The sequence below is a fragment of the Squalius cephalus genome, assembly GCF_949319135.1.
Source record: "Squalius cephalus genome assembly, chromosome: 12".
NCBI classification, from domain to species: Eukaryota; Metazoa; Chordata; class Actinopteri; order Cypriniformes; family Leuciscidae; genus Squalius; species Squalius cephalus.
In genome coordinates, this window is record NC_137133.1 from 21867409 (window position 1) to 21888689 (window position 21281).

General features: G+C 38.0%; 1 protein-coding gene across 3 annotated transcripts in view; it reads right to left on the bottom strand.

Annotated features, from left to right (window-relative positions):
* cep128 (centrosomal protein 128) overlaps window positions 1–21281 on the bottom strand; it is a 363668-nt gene that overhangs the window by 216226 nt on the left and 126161 nt on the right. For all 3 annotated transcript variants that reach the window (XM_079888956.1, XM_079888957.1, XM_079888955.1), the window contains exon 9: window positions 473–559. In XM_079888956.1, coding sequence (XP_079745082.1) covers window positions 473–559 — 87 coding nt within the window. The remainder of the gene's footprint in view (window positions 1–472; window positions 560–21281) is intronic.

Consider the following 21281-nt stretch of genomic DNA (forward strand, 5'->3'; position numbering starts at 1 on the left):
TCATGTATGTTCAATTTCTGCTGTTTTTGCTCTTCCTGCTCTGCATTGCACTACAGTCACTTCAGCCCTGTATAACTGTTTGCAGTTCTTGTTATTATTATTATTTTGTACATTTAGAACTAGAATGATTTTAAATCATTTCTATGATTTTTTTTCCCTCCAAAAACTGTTACTGTCATACTTGAGTACTGAAAAGCTTTCCTAATCTGCTTTAACACATGCATTACATCAACAGTGCATTACTAGTCTAGCACTGTTACAGGATCAAAGATGCTACATGCATTAAAGTTAATAAAAAAATGAAAATATTGTGCTACAAATCTTAAATGATTGTTTAGGTTTGAACGTACAGAACCAGATGTAATCACAGCTTACATCCGAATAGCTTATCCGAATAGCATACGAGGCACTGAGATTAATAATATATTTATGGCATTTATGTACACTGAGTCAATATCAAAGACAAACACACCTTGCTTCTCTCGTTCTCTGATCTCTGCAGTCTGTTTCTGAAGGCCTCATCAGACTCTGGTGTTTGGGTGTCATGTCTTCTCAAAGCCTTTGAGGACAGAGTGGAGCCGACAAGGAGAAAGAAAAAAAAGATTAGCAGCCTTTGTGTTAACATTCCCTCTTCTCCACTAACGGATGGATGGATGGATGGATGGATGGATGGATGGATGGATGGATGGATGGATGGATGGATGGATGGATGGAATCTCTATAATGTGGTTTAACTATAGTGCAGTGCTATACTCAATTTGTCTTTTTGCATCAAGCATTTGCAATGACATGCATTTTTGTATTTGCATTTTCAGCACCGCATTAGCATGAGCATTAGCTTTAGTATGAATTTAGGTACTTGTCACTTAAACACACACTCACTTGTAAATTGCTTTAGTAAGAATGTATCTACAAAGAATATGGTTGTAATGTGTATATGACTGTAAAAGTTATACAGAAATAAAAGGCAAGTAGGGTTTCCTTTATTATTGGGCATCTTTTCTCAGCTATATGCAAGCGTATAATATAATAAAGCTTTCAATAGAATACAAATAGTCAACTTTTCCTGAAAAAAAATATGTTAGTGGTGCACCACCCATCACCACAATGATACTGGGTGTTGTCAAAAGACGTCACCCAGAGCTCTACGGCAGGGCTATTCAATTGGTGGCCCGCCAATCATCTCTATGCGGCCCAACGGCACCAACCTCCCTCCTCCTCTTTTCCTGGCGGTGCGGCTAATTCAGTTTGATACTCGCTCCGTTTGACCTGAGAAACGTTTTACGTGCGAATATTTCAGCAGTTATTATATGTGTGCCGAATTTATGTCGACTGAACCAGCGATAGGCTACCAATCATTCGTGAATGAATCATTCTTTTGGTTCAATTCTAAACGCGCTTGCATAACGGTCTAAAACTATTCGGATTCATTCGGACCGCTCCGTCACTGAATCATCTGAAGCGGTTTCTCGGTCGGTCTTTGGTGTTTTATGCCCCCAACGGCGCCTTCCAGGCAGCGAGGGGATGGGTAGGTTTAAGGTTGAGGGTAGGGTTAGCTGCCTCTAAGGAGCCATTGGGGGCTTAAAACACCATCGAGCTTCTCGGTCAGTACAGTATAACAACAAATAGCGCTGTTTTCAGTTGTTTCACTAGTTGTTTCAACACGGCCCAGCACGGAGTTGCGTTTACTCCCGGTCCCGGACACTATATTAAACAGCGTTGCGACAACCAGTGGGAAGCGTTTCAGTTTGACAGAAACCTTTCTGTTACAAACCACAAATCACTCGATGATTTAATTAGTATTAAATCGGATGAAACAGCCTCAACATTCCCAACAAGACTGATGAGGAAAGCAGGAGAAACACTGAGGCATGAACGAAATTAGAAGACTTTAAATCCCCTAATCACCCTTACAAACATTTACCATGAATGTACTGTAGTAATTTACCATGGTTGGGCAGAAATGTGCAATATTTATATTGAATACTATGTAGTAATAAATAAATAAATAAATATAGTAAATATATATATATACTATATTATTATATAGTATAATAGTAAATATAGTGATTTATATTGCATTAGTTTTATTAGGTGGGTAGAGGAATATATAATTAATGCTTGTTATGAAATTATGTCAGTTTCTTTGTAAAGGTGCGTATAGTTTTTAACTTGTGTTTAGGCATTTTTTATACAGTGGGAGCGAGTAGCCTGTGGTTAAGTCTCACTGTCAGAATATTTTCATTTAAGCATAACAATTATAAATTAAAGCTGCAAGCAGCATTTATCGGGGTTCAAGCAGTTAAGGCCTTTAAGGCCTTTAAGCACAAAAGCATCAAAAGACATCAAGTTTTATTTAGCAAGCATGTAACCACTGACATCATAGATGGAAAAGACCATGTTCTAGCATGATTTACCATGATATAACACATTCTAGCATGATTTACCATAGTTTATCATGTTTTATCATGGTTTACCATGATTTACCCTGTTCTAGCATAGTTTACCATGATTTTATCTTAGTTTACCTTTATTTACCATGTTCTAGCATGATTTACCATGATATACCACATTCTAACACGATTAACCATAGTTTATCATGATTTATCATGGTTTACCATGATTTACCCTGTTCTAGCATAGTTTACCATGATTTACCATGTTCTTGCATGATTTACCATGATATACCACGTTCTAGAATGATTTACTAGGATTCTAGCATGATTTACCTTGATACACCACACTCTAGTATTATTTACTATGATTTATCATGTTTCTAGTGTGATTTACCATGATTTACCTCATTACTAGCAATTATGTGAAGTGTCAGTGCAAATGAAGTGATAAACACTGACAAAATATGATTGTGTTATAATAGTTATTGTAATATAAGTGATTTTTAGTGTCTAATTATGAATGACTCACAAGTCTGAATCACAAGAATAAATCACAAGACTTCATTAATAAGTAGAATGGCCGGAAGAGGGCACTAGAAGACCACTTATTGGCTCACTTTCACTTTAAACTTCATGATTTTCACCAGTTTTCTGCACTAAAGCAAACCATTTTTTCCATGTTAACTCAATAATGGATTTTTACACACACACACACACACACACACACACAAAGACAAATATGTTTTCAATGTCTTTAGGATGTGTTATTGTGAAGAAAAAAAACTTTTAATGGTCTAACCATTTCACATATTTCATTGTGATCTATATTATCAGTCCAAAAATAATAAATAAATAAAAAATAGCTTTAAGCATTTGTTTGTTGGCCAAAGCTGAAAGCTTATAAAAAGATTAATACTATGTCTAATACTGCTACTCCCTCTAGTTGACAACAGTGGAATTACAGCCTCCATCTTACAGTTGAAGTGTTTGAATGAATGAATGGGAATTTAGTTTTTCACTTATATCTCGAGAACCAGAAGGCGAAAAATTCTCAAACTCAGAGCATAGATAGTGCTTGAGGATAGAGGTCTGCGCGGGACTGTTTTTTAAGTCCCGCTCCCGCCCGCTCCCGCTGGGGTTATATCCCGCACCCACCCGTTCCCGCTGCCTATACACTATTTGTTCACCCGCTGTCTGCTTAGAATAATTTTCTTCCCGACCCGACCATCCCACTTTAATATAGATCTCCCAGAATTTCACATGTAGCCTACATTTTCACAGAGAAAATAAAAATGTAGTCTGCACAAACATTTTTTTATTATTATTTTATTCGCCTTCTCAATATACAAAATTTAACATTTTGCTGCAGACAGTAGGGGAAAAAATATCACAGCGAAAAAAAAAAAGAAGTGTAGGCTATTATTTTTATTCGTATTATCAAAATTCGTAACATTTTGCTGTTAAGCAAATACAATCAATGCATGACAGAAAGAACCGTTACTGGTCCGTGCGTGCAGCGCGTGCATAACGGTCCTGATTGACGATTGGGCCCGGGAGTTATGACAGTTCAAAGGCATATATTTTTGGGCTTTTATCTCTGGAATGCCCAGGGCAAATTACACCACATTTGAATCGAAGCTAGCCAAGGACGGGCCCTTTCCAACGAGCTCTCACACAAGGTTCGGGGTGGTCTGGGTCGGGAGTTAAGGCCGTTCAAAGTCGGGGTGCCGCGGACTGGGGTGCCGCGGGGGGGGGGGGGGGGGGGCGCTCCCGAGGCCCGCGACCATACGTTTCGATCAAGAGCCCGGAGAGGTCCTTACCATCAAAATTTGAGCGCGCAGCGACTTTCCGTTTTCGAGTAATGAGTGAATTTGTACTGGGGGGGCGTGGCCTAAATGGCGGCCTCCGTTTTTACTTTCGTTTTCAATTCCATTCCTTAATTTGACACAATTGTCAATAGTAATACTTCAATAGATGAGTTTTGACAAAATGTGATTGTAAATGTTAAAATAATGATTTTATAAAGTCTAAATATGAATTATATAACAATATTAGGGAGTAGTATGATGAAATGACAGCAGGGGGCAGTACAATACCACTTATTGGCTTAATATGCCATGTTATATATTTTTTACCTTTTTAACTGTTATAGAGGCAAATTTTGTCCGATCTGTCTGAAATTTTTCATGCTTCTTAAGAGTCACATGTTCTGTCTTGTTTTTATTAAAGAGATATAGGCTTTTGGAGACACTTGGTCAAGGCTACATATTGAAGTGACACTATTATAGCCATCCAAATGAAGAAGTTATACTTTTTCTGATAATTATTGATCTAGAGAGTCCAGAGAATTGCACTGCACTGGTTTTGAACATTATTATATGAACATTATATGATTATAGATGGAAAAGACCATTTACAGCCAATACAGGCAATTTACCATATAATATATGGTTTTAAAGTGTTTAAACAGTTATAGCGCCACCTATTGTCCGATCTCCATGAAATGTTGCATGCTTGTTAAGGATGTTATGTCACATATGCTGACCAATTTTTGTGAAGTTCTGAGTTTTTATTTAGGATTTATAGACTTTTTAGTGTATTTTGCCACGCCCATTTTATAAATGACCCTATTACAGCCATTCAAATGCAAAAGTTCAACTTTTTTTTGATAATTATTGATCTAGAGAGTCCAGAGAATTGTCCTAGACTGGTCTGGTTCGGATCGGGTGAAAAACCTAGGACTAGTTCGCAAAAGTAGTTTTTTAACATGTTCGCGAATATTTAATGAACGGTTTGATTGACAGCAATGGTTCTAGAGGCAAAGTTGTTCAGCATGAGGAGCTCTATCAAATGATATGAATTTTGTGACAAAATTTGTTACACCACGTGATTACAGAGCCTTAAAACTCGTTAGCGCCAACTAGTGGCCGATTTCTTTCAAAATTCTTACAGACCTCTAGGGGCTTGAGCCGAACATGCCCACCGAGTTTCGTTCCGATCGGACTTCGTTAACCTTGTTTAATAGGTGCTCAAACCTCATTGGCCAATGGCGGCCATGTTTTTTGAGATACGCCAATATCCTTTTAGACATACATGACACCTTGGGCCAAGACACTGCATACCAAATTTCAAGTCATTCGGAAAAACAGTCAGGTGTCTATACGTTTTTTTCGTTTTATAGCGCCACCATGTGGCCAATCGCCGCGATTTTTTTACTGTGACCTCAGATGGACCTCTTACATATGTGTACCGAGTTTGGTGAAGATACCTCATTTACTTCTGGAGTTATAGCCATTTTAATAAAATAGGCTCCTCCCACAACGTACGTTTTGGTGCCCCTTAGCGACCATGAATCGAAATTTCAACTTTTTTTCAATAATTATTGATCTTCAGACTCCAGAGAACATTTCTGCACTGGTTTGGTTCCGATCGGGCGAAAAACCTAGGACTAGTTCACAAAAGTAGGTTTTTGACAAAATTCAAAATGGGGGAAAAATTTGCATACCGGAAATGAAATCGGAGATATACCTTGAGCCAAGGATTACAGTGATATAAGACACTTGAGTCTACGACAAACTGTCTAGGAGTTATTAGCAATTTCATACTTTTGCTTACTATAGTGCCACCTATTGGCCAATCGGGGTCATAATTTGATAACCTCTCCTCTATTTTTGTACTACCATCTGGCAAAGTTTCAAGTCTCCAGCACTTATGGTTTGGGCTGCACGATGCGTTTTACAGGAGAATAATAATAATAATTAAAGCTGCAAGCAGCATTTATCGGGGTTCAAGCAGTTAAAACCTTTTAGGCATTTAAGCACAAAAGCATCAAAAGTTATTAAGATTTATTTAGCAAGCATGTAACCACGGACATAATAGATGGAGAAGACCATTTACAGCCAATACAGGCAGTTTACCATGGGATATATATGGTTTTAAAGCTTTTTAACAGTTATAGCGCCACCTATGGTCCGATCTCCATAAAAATGTTTACTGTGACCTCAAATTGAAACCATACACATGTGTACTGAGTTTGGTGAAAATATCTCATTTACTTCTTGAGTTATAGCCATTTTAGTAAAATAGGCTCCTCCCACAACAATTTACCACATTCTAGTATTATTTACTATGATTCTAGCCTGATTTGCCATATTCTAGCATGATTTACCATGATATACTACATTCTAGTAGGATTTACCATTGTTTACTGTGATTGTATACTCTGACAAAATATGATTTATGAGTGATAAACTCTGACAAAATATGATTGTGCTAAAATAGTAATTGTTATATAAGTTATTTTTTAGTGTCTTATTGTTATATAAGTGATTTTTAGTGTATAATGAATGCCAAAGCATATGTGAGTAGACTTCATTAATACGTAGAATGGCCAGCAGAGGGCAGTAGAAGACCACTTATTGGCTCACTTTCACTTTAAACTTCATGATTTTCACCATTTTTCTGTACTAAAGCAAACCAGTTTTTCCATTTTAACTCCATAATGCATGTTTACACACACACACACACACACACACACACACACACACACACACACACACACACACACACACACACACACACACAAGACAAATGTTGTTGTTTTTTCAATGCTATTGGGATATGTCATTATGAAAATATATTTCAATGGTCTATAAACATTTCACAAAGTCTTTGTAAGCTATTAATCAGATGATTCAGAATTTATTCAGAAACCTAAGACTACACACACACATTATGTTGTAGACACAGACATTTGAAATATATAATGTGATCAAACTGTCAATACTAATACTTTAACAGATGGATTTTGACTAAATGTAATTGTAAATGTTAAAATAGTGATTTTATAAAGTCTAAATATGAATTATAGAACAATATGACAACATGACTATTTTAAACAGCAGGGGGCAGTAAAAAACCACTTATTGGCTTAATATGCCATTATATTCATATCATTTTCACCTTTTTAACTGTTATAGAGGCAAATTTTGTCAGATCTGTCTGAAAATTTTCATGCATGTTCAGAGTGATATTTCACATGTTCTGACTTGTTTTTAAGAAGGTTTGAACATTCTTTAAAGAGATATAGGCTTTCAGGGACAATTGGTAAAGGCCACATTTTGAAGTGAACCTATTATAGCAATCCAAATGAAGTAGTTCAACTTTTTCTGACAATTATTGTTCTAGTGAGTCCAGAGAATTGTATTGCACTAGTTTTTAACATTATGATATGAAAATTATATGATCAGAGATGGAAAAGACCATTTACAGCCAATACAGGCAGTTTACCATAGGAAATATATAGTTTTAAAGCCTTTTAACAGTTATAGCGCCAACTATGGTCCGATCTCCATGAAATTTTGCATGCTTGTTAATGATGTTATGTCACATAAGTTCACCAATTTTTGTGAAGTTCTGGGTTTTTATTTAGGATTTATAGGCTTTTTAATGTATTTTGCCACGCCCATTTTATAAATGATCCTATTACAGCCATCCAAATGCAAAAGTTCAACTTTTTTTTGATAATTATTGATCTAGAGAGTCCAGAGAATTGTCCTAGACTGGTCTGGTTCCGATCGGGCGAAAAACCTAGGACTAGTTCGCAAAAGTAGGTTTTTAACATAATTACGAATATTTACTGAATGGTTTGATTGACATTAGTGGTTCTAGAGGCAAAGTTGTTCAGCATGAGCAGATCTATCAAATGATATGCATTTTGTGATGATATGTGTAACACCACGTGATTACAGAGCCATAAAACTCGTTAGCGCCAACTAGTGGCCGATTTCTTTTAAAATTCTTACAGACCTCCAGGGCCATGAGTCGAACATGCCCATCGAGTTTCGTTCCGATCGGCCTCCGTTAACCTTGTCTAATAGGTGCTCAACTTTATTGGCCAATGGCGGCCATGTTTTTTGAGATACACCAATGTCCTCATAGACATACATGGCACCTTGGACCAAGACACTGCATACCAATTTTCAAGTCAATCGGACTAACGATTGCGGTGGTTATAACGGTGGTTATAGCCTGTTTTATGTTTTTTTCATGTTATAGCGCCACCATGTGGCCGATCGCCGCGATTTTTTTACTGTGACCTCAGATTGACCTCCTACACATGTGTACCAAGTTTGGTGAAGTTTACTGAATTACTTCTTGAGTTATAACCATTTTATTAAAATAGGCTCCTCCCACAACGTTTATTTTGCGCCCCCTAGCGACCATGAATCGAAATTTCAACTTTTTTTCGATAATTATTGATCTTCAGACTCCAGAGAACATTTCTGCACTGGTTTGGTTCCGATCGGACGAAAAACCACGGACTAGTTCGCAAAAGTAGATTTTTGACAAAATTCAAAATGGCGGAAAATCTATCATGACGGAAATAAAATCGGAGATATACGTTTTGTTCGTCAGGCGTCCAGCTTTCCAATGATATAAGACACTTGAGTCTGCGACATACGGTCTAGGAGTTATCAGCAGTTTCGCGCTTTTGGTCGCTATAGCGCCACCTATGGGCCAATCGGGGTCATAATCTCTGAACCTCTCCTCGATTTTTGTACTACCATCTGGCAAAGTTTCAATGCTCTAGCCCTTACGGTTTGGGCTGCACGATGCGTTTTACGGCAGAAGAATAATAATAATAATTAAAGCTGCAAGCAGCATTTATCGGGGTTCAAGCAGTTAAGGCCTTTAAGGCATTTAAGCACAAAAGCATCAAAAGTTATTAAGATTTATTTAATAAGCATGTAACCACTGACATAATAGATGGAAAAGACCATTTACAGCCAATACAGGCAATTTACCATGGGATATATATGGTTTTAAAGCTTTTTAACAGTTATAGCGCCACCTATGGTCCGATCTCCATAGAATTGTTTACTGTGACCTCAAATTGAACCCATACACATGTGTACTGAGTTTGGTGAAGATAGCTCATTTACTTCTTGAGTTATAGCCATTTGAGTAAAATAGGCTCCTCCCACAACGATTTGCCACATTCTAGAATTATTTAATATGATTCTAGCATGATTTACTATCATATACCATGTTCCAGAATGATTTATTAGGATTCTAGCATGATTTACCTTGATACACCTCATTTCAGTATTATTTACTATGATTTACAATGTTTCTAGCATGATTAACCACATTACTAGCAATTATGTGAAGTGTCAGTGCAAATGAGGTGATGAACACTGACAAAATATTATTGTGTTATAATAGTTAGTTATATACGTGATTTTTAGTGTGTGTCCAAGTATGAATGCAAAAGCACATGTAAAATATTTAATTATTAAGTAGAATGGCCAGCAGAGGGCACTAGAAGACCACTTATTGGCTCACTTTCACTTTAAACCAGTTTTCTGCACTAAAGCAAACCAGTTTTTCCATGTTAACTCAATGCATGCTTACACACACACACACACACACACACACACACACACACACACACACACACACAGCATAGGTAACCATGATTTACCATGATATACCACCAGGGTTTCTGCAGGGTTTGGTCAGTCAAATTTAAGACTTTTTAAGACCTTTTTATGACCATTATGATTGAAATTTATGACCTACACGAATTACGAAAAATTCATTCAAATTCCTTTCAAAAGTTTTTTTTTTAATTGACTTTCATTGAAAGTAACAAGATGTATTATTTAAATGCCTAAAGACAGCTTTGAATACATTAATAGACAGCAATATTCTTGATACTGATTATTTGCAACGGGCTTGAGCCAACTACTAAACACACCAGACTTTAAAGGCAGACTGTTGCTTCCAAGTGAAAGTTGTAGAAACCAGAGCGTTAACTTTACTCTTTATTGTCAGAAAATATAATGACAAACACTTGCTAAAACAGGTGAACATTTCACAAATCTGAGGTAGGACATTCAAACATTTGTCATTTGTCCTTAACAAAATAAATATCTTTATTGGGAAAATAATTACATAGTTTCTGCATGTGCTAATAGGGGTCAAGTCTTGAAACAGGTTTGTGTTGCCTAACTTTGATGGCACGTATCTTCAGGAAATGTATGAAAAACAGTAGCCTAAATACATTATTAAATACTGTAAATATTCCATTAGTCCTTTAATAGATTATCAGCACTAATAATATAATAAAATTCAGTATATCCCACATGGTGCAGTTAATATTACTAGGCTAACGTTACAGTAAATCCATGGTAAATGATGGGAGATTGTAGACGGAAAAGCCTTCTGCTGTATCGTTGTGCAGAGTTTCTCCTGTTGGTCAGCGCTGTTTCATCTGCCTTTAAACTGGTTTAAATCACTGAGACAGTGTGTTCTTCGCTGAATTCAAGCACTTCTCACTGGATCTTGTGACTGAGACCGATCAGAGTAAACGCATCAGTTCTATTGAGCTCGCGCTGCGCTGCCGTTTGGACTTTGAGCCGAGCGGGTAAATGGTCCGTGTGGCGCGCGTTTCAAATGAGCGTTCCGCTTTTGGCGCATTTATCCTGTGCATTAAACATTATGCCGCCAGCGCATTTTCAGGGGGAAAAGGCAATGGTAGAACCAACGAATGAAAGAGCATATCAATTTATGACGTGGCTAAATGAAATTTATGACCTTGTATGGAAATCCGGACATTTTTATGACTTTTTATGGCCTAAAATTCTAATTATTAAATTTAAGACGTTTTATGACTTTTTATGACTCCGCGGAAACCCTGTACCACATTCTAGTATTATTTACCAGGAGATAAACGACAATCTAGTATTATTTACTTTGATTTACCATGTTTCTAGCCTGATTTATCACATTACTAGCAATTATTTGAAGTGTCAGTGCAAATAAAGTGATTAACACTGACAAAATATGATAGTGTTATAATAGTTATTGCTATATAAGTGATTTTTTTAGTGTGTATTCAAGTATGAATGCAAGCACATGTTGAAATATTTCATTAATAAGTAGAATGGCCAGCAGAGGGCAGTAGAAGACCACTTATTGGCTCACTTTCACTTTAAACCAGTTTTCTGCACTAAAGCAAACCAGTTTATCCATGTTAACTCAATGCATGCTTACACACACACACACACACACACACGCACACACACACACAGCATAGTTAACCATGATTTACCATGATTTACCACATTACTAGCAATTATTTGAAGTGTCAGTGCAAATAAAGTGATTAACACTGACAAAATATGATTGTGTTATAATAGTTATTGCTATATAAGTGATTTTTAGTGTGTATTCAAGTATAAATGCAAGCACATGTGGAAAAAATTAATTAATAAGTAGAATGGCCAGCAGAGGGTAGTAGAAGACCACTTATTGGCTCACTTTCACTTTAAACCTCATGATTTTGACCAGTTTTCTGCACTAAAGCAAACCAGTGTTTCCATGTTAACTCAATAATGCATACTTGCTACATATGCTACACACAATAATGCTACACACACACACACACACACACACACACACACGTTTCAGTGATATTGGTGTCACATTCACCTTCATCACATTCACCTTCTGTCTTCATCACATTCACCATCTGTCGTCATCACCTGCACCTGCTCCTCATCACCCTCCTCATCATCACCTGCTCCTCATCATCATAACCGTCACCTGTTGTCCTTGTCTTGATCTGTGTATTTAAGTTCCCCTCTCATCCATTATCATTGTCGGTTATTGTTTGTGCACTAGCACTCTGTTATGTTTGTTTTCATGTTGGAAAATAAAACCTTTGTTATATTTGTACCACACACACACACACACACACACACACACACACACACACACACCATCATATATCATGATTTACCATGGCTGATACCAATACCAACATGAGAAAATGACTATTTTAAACAGCAGGGGGCAGTAAAATACCACTTATTGGCTTAACATGCCATTAATTCATATCATTTTCACCTTTTTAACTGTTATAGAGGCAAATTTTGTCCGATCTGTCTGAAAATTTTCATGCTTGTTCAGGGTGATATTTCACACGTTCTGACTTGTTTTTAAGAAGGTCTGAGCATTGATTAAAGAGATATAGGCTTTCGGGGACACTTGGTAAAGGCCAGATTTTGAAGTGAACCTATTATAGCTATCCAAATGAAGTAGTTCAACTTTTTCTGACAATTATTGATCTAGTGAGTCCAGAGAATTGTATTGCACTAGTTTTGAACATTATGATATGAAAATTATATGATCAGAGATGGAAAAGACCATTTACAGCCAATACAGCCAGTTTACCATAGGAAATATATGATTTTAAAGCTTTTTAACAGTTATAGCGCCACCTATCGTCCGATCTCCATAGAATTTTTCATGCTTGTTAATGATGTTATGTCACATATGCTGACCAATTTTTGTGAAGTTCTGAGTTTTTATTTAGGATTTATAGGCTTTTTAATGTATTTTGACACGCCCATTTTATAAATTACCCTATTACAGCCATCCAAATGCAAAAGTTCAACTTTTTTTTGATAATTCTTGATCTAGAGAGTCCAGAGAATTGTCCTAGACTGGTCTGGTTCCGATTGGGCAAAAAACCTAGGACTAGTTCGCAAAAGTAGGTTTTTAACATATTAATGAATAATTAATGAACAGTTTGATTGACAGCAATGGTTCTTGAGGCAAAGTTGTTCAGGATGAGGAGATCTATCAAATGATATGCATATTGTGTGGATATTTGTAACATCACGTGATTACAGAGCCGTAAAACTCGTTAGCGCCAACTAGTGGCCGATTTCTTTCAAAATTCTTACAGACCTTTAGGGCCATGAGCCGAACATGCCCATTGAGTTTCGTTCCGATCGGCCTCCGTTAACCTTGTCTAATAGGTGCTCAAACTTCGTTGGCCGATGGCGGCCATGTTTTTTGAGATACGCCAATGTCCTCATACACATACATGGCACCTTGGACCAAGACACTGCATACCAATTTTCAAGTCAATCGGACTAACGGTCAGGTGGTTATAGCCTGTTTTATGTTTTTTTCATTTTATAGCGCCACCATGAGGCCAATCGTCGCGATTTTTTTACTGTGACCCCACAGTAAGCTCATACACATGTGTACCAAGTTTGGTGAAGATACCTCATTTACATCGGGAGTTATAGCCATTTTAGTAAAATAGGCCCCTCCCACAACGTACGTTTTGGCGCCCCTAAGCGACCGTGAATCGAAATGTCCACTTTTTTTCGATAATTATTGATATTCAGTCTCCAGAGAACATTTCTGCACTAGTTTGGTTCCAATCGGGCAAAAAACCAGGGACTAGTTCGCAAAAGTAGATTTTTGACAAAATTCAAAATGGCGGAAAATCTATCATGGCGGAAATGAAATCGGAGATATACGTTTTGTTCGTCAGGCGTCCAGCTTTCCAATGATATAAGACACTTGAGTCTACGACATACGGTCTAGGAGTTATGAGCAGTTTCGCGCTTTTGGTTGTTATAGCGCCACCTATGGGCCAATCGGGGTCATAATCTCTGAACCTTTCCTCGATTTTTGTACTACCATCTGTCAAAGTTTCAAAGTTCCAGCTCTTACGGTTTGGGCTGCACGATGCGTTTTACGGCGGAATAATAATAATAATAATAATAAAAATCAGCACAATTACAATAGGGTTTCAGCACTTCGTGCTTGAACCCCTAAATATAGCTGCAAGCAGCAATTATCGGGGCCAAGCGCAAGCAGATGACAGGATATGCCAAAATGGCTGAAGGTGTCAGACCAACTGCAACAATGAGCAATTAAAGACATTTAGAGAGGATTTTAGGCGAAATGGCTGAAAAATCATATAAAAAGTAATTCAGAATATGATTTAATGGATTATCACTTTCGACCAATAGGTGGAGCAGTTACAAAACTGATGTGATGTGGTCAGAGTGAAGTGACAATGACATATACAAAGTTTGGTGTCAATATTTCAAGGGATTTCAGAGATAAAGCCTGAATAGTGCTTTTGGCATCATGCCTCAACTTTGCTGCTGCGCTATACGAAAACGGTTCCGTCTATCGACACGAAATCCATAACTTTTAGTCGGCACAGTCTGGAGATGATACGATTCGATTTTGGTGAAAATCGGACAAACGGTCTAGGAGGAGTTCGAAAAAGTAGGTTTTGACTGAAAATCAAGATGGCGGACAGGAAGTTTGGCCAAATAAGGAAAACTTGGTATCTATGTTCTCGGCGTGAGCCAGGGAATCTATTAAGACCAGTGGCATTTCAATAGCCAGATGTATTCAAAAGTTATTAGCCTTTTTGGAAATTTTGTTATAACTTTTGACCACTAGGTGGCACTGTCTCGAAATATTTTGGGTACCTTCAGGGGATGGTGTTCATGGCACATTCTGAGTTTCGTAATATTAAACCAATGCATTTGTTTAGTATAGCATTTTATTTCACAAAACTGTATTGAAGTCAATGGGAATTTCATGTTTTGTTGTGTTATAGCGCCACCAAGAGGCTCAGTCACACCATTTTTTTTATGTGTCCTCAGAGTGAGCCCATACATATGTGTGTCGATTTTGGTGAAAATATCTCAATTCTCTTCAGAGTTATAGACATTTATATGAAAAAACACGTAAAAAATGACTGACACATGACTTTGATTGGAATTTACTACCCCTAAACAGCAATATTTTCGCATTTGGGCATTGGCGTATAGCTATCGACCTATGTTTCCAAACTTCTGACGGTGGTTTCGTCTCGATCGGACTAGCGGTTTCGAAGATATAGCCAAATGTTTTTTAAGCGCTAAATCACAACGCTACACAAACCGTAAGGCGAAACCTAGCATGTTTGGTATCGTGGGACTTGGCAACGATTCAGGAGTCTAATGAGATGAGTCTCGTGAAAATAAGTCGACCACACCCAAAGTTATAAGCATTTGGAAGCATTTGGGGAAAAAAATTCACCACTAGGTGGCACTGTTTCGAAACTTCTCAGGCTCCTTCAGGGCATCGTGCTGATGATCCATTCCGAGTTTTGTAACGATACGTTCACGCGTTCATAAAATACAGCATTTTAGCACATAATTCAAAATGGCCGACAGCCAAAATGGCTGATCTGGGAAAATTGGATATCAGTCGACTCGGCATGTTGCCCTGAATCTAACGAGACTGATTTTATGATTTTTGGACAAACCATTCAGAAGTTATAAGCAAAAACATCCATTTGTCATATCTCCGGACCAGTAGGTGGCACTGCGCCGAAATGCAGCATGTAGCCTCAGGTCATGCTTGTGATGACATGTACCAAGATTGGTCTGAATCTGATAAAGCGTTGCGGAGATACAGCCTTATGTCTGTTTTCGCAAGCGCTACGTAAAATTTCTTCGTGGGTTTATCGAAAACGGTTAAGAGAATCAACTTGAATTCCATAACTTTTTGTCGGCATGGTCTGGAGATGATCTGGTTCAAATTTCGTGAAAATCGGAGTAACGGCCTAGGAGGAGTTCGAAAAAGTAGGTTTTTCGGAAAATTCAAAATGGCGGAAAAATTTTCATGACGGAAAATGACGTCATAGGGTGCAATCGAATCGGCTTGAGCTAAGGAATCAGAGAAAAAAATAATTTTGTTTCTAGCCCATGTGGTTCAAAAGTTATTAGCATAAACATGAGTGCAACTTTGGACAGTTGGTGGCGCTAGAGGTAATGACTTGGAGACTCCAAATTTGCTATGCTGATAGGTCAGACCCTCCTCTATCAGTGTGCCAAATTTCATAACTTTCCCGCAAGCGGTTCTATGGGCTGCCATAGACTCCCAGTCGGAAAAATGAAGAATAATAATAAGAAGAACGGGAACAGATACAATAGGTGCCTACGCACCTTCGGTGCTTGGCCCCTAAATATAGCTGCAAGCAGCAATTACCGGGGCCAAGCAGAATAAGACGACAAGACATTTCGACATGTCTGAAAGTGTCAGACCAACTGCAACAATGAGCAATTAAAGACATTTAAAGAGGATTTTAGGCAAAATGCCTGAAAAATCATAGACACAATAATTAAAAATATGATTTAATGGATTATCACTTTCGACCAATAGGTGGCGCAGTTAACAAAACTGATGTAATGTGGTCAGAGTGAAGTGACAATGACACATACAAAGTTTGGTGTCAATATGTCAAGGCATTGCAGAGATAAAGCCTGAATAAAGCTTTTAGCATCATGCCTCAAATTTGCTGCTGCGCTATACGAAAACGGTTTCGTCAATTGACACGAAATCCATAACTTTTAGTCGGCACAGTCTGGAGATGATACGATTCGATTTTGGTGAAAATCGGACAAACGGTGTGGGAGGAGTTCGAAAAAGTAGATGTTGAATGAAAATAGCATTTTATCTCACAAAACTGTATTGAAGTCAATGGGAATTTCATGTTTTGTTCTATTATAGCGCCACCAAGAGGCTCAGTCCCACAATTTTTTTTACGTGTCCTCAGAGTGAGCCCATACATATGTGTGTCAGTTTTGGTGAAAATATCTCAATTTGCTTTAGAGTTATAGACATTTATATGAAAAAACACGTAAAAAATGACTGACACATGACTTTGTTTGAATTTTACTACCCCTAAACATCAATATTTTCGCATTTGGGCATTGGCATTTAGCTATCAACCTATGTTTCCAAACTTCTGACGGAGGTTTCGTCTCGATCGGACAATCGGTTTCGAAGATATAGCCAAATGTTTTTTAAGCGCTAAATCACAACGCTACACAAACCGTAAGGCGAAACCTAGCATGTTTGGTATCGTAGGACTCGGCAAGGTTTCAGGAGACTAATTAGATGAGTCTCGTGAAAATAAGTCGACCACACCCAAAGTTATAAGCGTTTGAAAAAAAAATTTCACCACTAGGTGGCGCTGTTTCGAAACTTCTCACGCTCCTTCAGGACATTGTGCTGATGACCCATACCAAGTTTCGTAACAATCCGTTCATGCGTTCTTAAAATACAGCATTTTAGCACAAAATTCAAAATGGCCGACAGTCAAAATGGCCGATATGGTAAAATTGGATATCAGTCGACTCGGCATGTTGCTCTGAATCTAACGAGACCAATTTTATGATTTTTGGACAAATTGTTCAGAAGTTATAAGCAAAAATAGCCATTTTTCATATCTCCGGACCAGTAGGTGGCGCTGCGACGAAACGCAGCATGTTGCCTCAGGTCATGCTTGGGATGACATGTACCAAGTTTGATCTGAATACGATAAACCGTTGCGGAGATACAGCCTTACGACTGTTTTTGCAAGCACTACGTAAAATTTGTTTGTGCGTTTATCGAAAACGGTTTGACGAATCAATTTGAATTCCATAAATTTTTGTCAGCACTGCCTGAAGATGATCTGGTTCAATTTTCGTGCAAATCGGACAAACCGTCTAGGACGAGTTTGAAAAAGTAGGTTTCTCGAATGATTCAAAATGGCGGCCATATTTTTATTACGGAAAATGAAGTCATAGGATGCAATCGAATCGGCATGAGCTCAGGAATCAGAGGAAAAAATAATTTTGTTGATTGGCCTTACGGTTCAAAAGTTATTAGCAAAATAAAAGTGAAACTTTGGACAGGTGGTGGCGCTAGAGGGAATGACTTAGAAACACCAAAATTGGTGTATTTAATGTTGGGACTGTGCTCTATCAGAATGTCAAACCAAAACAACTTTCCCGCAATCGGTTCTATGGGCTGCCATAGACGCCTAGTCAGAAGAAGAATAATAATAAATATAGCTGCAAGCAGCAATTACCGGGGCCAAGCAGAATAAGACGACAAGACATGCCGACATGTCTGAAAGTGTCAGACCAACTGCAACAATGAGCAATTAAAGACATTTAAAGAGGATTTTAGACGAAATGGCTGAAAAATCATAGAAACAGTAATTAAAAATATGATTTAATGGATTATCACTTTCGACAAATAGGTGGCGCAGTTACAAAACTGATGTGATGTGGTCAGAGTGAGGAGACAATGACACATACAAAGTTTGGTGTCAATATGTCAAGGCATTGCAGAGATAAAGCCTGAATAGTGCTATTAAGCATCATGCCTCAAATTTGCTGCTGCGCTATACGAAAACGGTTTCGTCAATTGACACGAAATCCATAACTTTTAGTCGGCACAGTCTGGGGATGATACGATTCGATTTTGGTGAAAATCGGACAAACGGTGTGGGAGGAGTTCGAAAAAGTAGGTTTTGAATGAAAATAGCATTTTATCTCACAAAACTGTATTGAAGTCAATGGGAATTTCATGTTTTGTTCTATTATAGCGCCACCAAGAGGCTCAGTCCCACAATTTTTTTTACGTGTCCTCAGAGTGAGCCCATACATATGTGTGTCAGTTTTGGTGAAAATATCTCAATTTGCTTTAGAGTTATAAACATTTATATGAAAAAACACGTAAAAAATGACTGACACATGACTTTGTTTGAATTTTACTACCCCTAAACATCAATATTTCCGCATTTGGGCATTGGCATATAGCTATCGACCTATGTTTCCAAACTTCTGACGGTGGTTTCGTCTCGATCGGACAAGCGGTTTCGAAGATATAGCCTAATGTTTTTTAAGCGCTAAATCACAACGCTACACAAACCGTAAGGCGAAACCTAGCATGTTTGGTATCGTAGGACTCGGCAAGGTTTCAGGAGTCTAATTAGATGAGTCTCGTGAAAATAAGTCGACCGCACCCAAAGTTATAAGCATTTGAAAAAAAAAATTCCCCACTAGGTGGCGCTGTTTCGAAACTTCTCACACTCCTTCAGGACATCGTGCTGATGACCCATGCCAAGTTTCGTAACAATCCGTTCATGCGTTCATAAAATACAGCATTTTAGCACATAATTCAAAATGGCCGACAGTCAAAATGGCCGATATGGTAAAATTGGATATCAGTCGACTCGGCATGTCGCCCTGAATCTAACGAGACCAATTTTATGATTTTTGGACAAACTGTTCAGAAGTTATAAGCAAAAATAGCCATTTTTCATATCTCCGGACCAGTAGGTGGCGCTGCGCCGAAACGCAGCATGTAGCCTCAGGTCATGCTTGTGATGACATGTACCAAGTTTGGTCTGAATACGATAAACCGTTGCAGAGATACAGCCTTACGACTGTTTTTGCAGGCGCTACGTAAAATTTGTTCGTGCGTTTATTGAAAACGGTTTGACGAATCAATTTGAATTCCATAACTTTTGGTCAGCACTGCCTGAAGATGATCTGGTTCAATTTTCGTGCAAATCGGACAAACCGTCTAGGACGAGTTCGAAAAAGTAGGTTTTTCGAATGAATCAAAATGGCGGCCATATTTTTATTACAGAAAATGAAGTCATAGGATGCAATCGAATCGGCATGAGCTCAGGAATCAGAGGAAAAAATAATTTTGTTGATTGGCCTTACAGTTCAAAAGTTATTAGCAAAATAAAAGTGAAACTTTGGACAGGTGGTGGCGCTAGAGGGAATGACTTAGAAACACCAAAATTGGTGTATTTAATGTTGGGACTGTGCTCTATCAGAATGTCAAACCAAAACAACTTTCCCGCAATCGGTTCTATGGGCTGCCATAGACTCCAAGAGCGGAAGAAGAAGAAGAAGAAGAAGAAGAAGAATAAATATAGCTGCAAGCAGCAATTATCGGGGCCAAGCGCAAGCAGACGACAGGATATGCCAACATGGCTGAAGGTGTCAGACCAACTGCAACAATGAGCAATTAAATACATTTAAAGAGGATTTTAGGCGAAATGGCTGAAAAATCATATAAAAAGTCATTCGAAATATGATTTAATGGATTATCACTTTCGACCAATCTGTGGCGCAGTTACAAAACTGATGTGATGTGGTCAGAGTGAAGTGACAATGACACATACAAAGTTTGGTGTCAATATGTCAAGGCATTGCAGAGATAAAGCCTGAATAGTGCTTTTAGCATCATGCCTCAACTTTGCTGCTACGCTATACGAAAACGGTTTCGTCTATAGACACGAAATCCATAACTTTTAGTCAGCACAGTCTGGAGATGATACGATTCGATTTTGGTGAAAATCGGACAAACGGTCTAGGAGGAGTTCGAAAAAGTAGGTTTTGACTGAAAATCAAGATGGCGGACAGGAAGCTAGGCCAAATAAGGAAACCTTGGTATCTATGTTCTCGTCTTGACCCAAGGAATCTATTAAGACCAGTTGCATTACAATAGGCCAACTTATTCAAAAGTTATTAGCAGTTTTGTAAATTTTGTTATAACTTTTGACCACTAGGTGGCACTGTCTCGAAATATTTTGGGTACCTTCAGGGGATGGTGCTGATGGCACATTTTGAGTTTCGTAATATTACACCAATGCATTTGTTTAGTATAGCATTTTATTTCACAAAACTGCATTGAAGTCAATGGGAATTTCATGTTTTGTTCTATTATAGCGCCACCAAGAGGCTGAGTCCCACCATCTTTTTTACATGTCCTCAGAGTGAGCTCATACATATGTGTGTCGATTTTGGTGAAAATATCTCAATTCGCTTCGGAGTTATAGACATTTATATGAAAAAACATGTAAAAAATGACTGACACATGACTTTGTTTGGAATTTACTACCCCTAAACATCAATATTTTCGCATTTGGGCATTGGCGTATAGCTATCGACCTATGTTTCCAAACTTCTGACGGTGGTTTCATCTCGATCGGACTAGCGGTTTCAAAGATATAGCCAAATGTTTTTTAAGCGCTAAATCACAACGCTACACAAACCGTAAGGCGAAACCTAGCATGTTTGGTATCATAGGACTCGGCAACGATTCAGGAGTCTAAAAAGATGAGTTTCGTGAAAATAAGTCGACCACACCCAAAGTTATAAGCATTTGAAAAAAAAAATTCACCACTAGGTGGCGCTGTTTCGAAACTTCTCA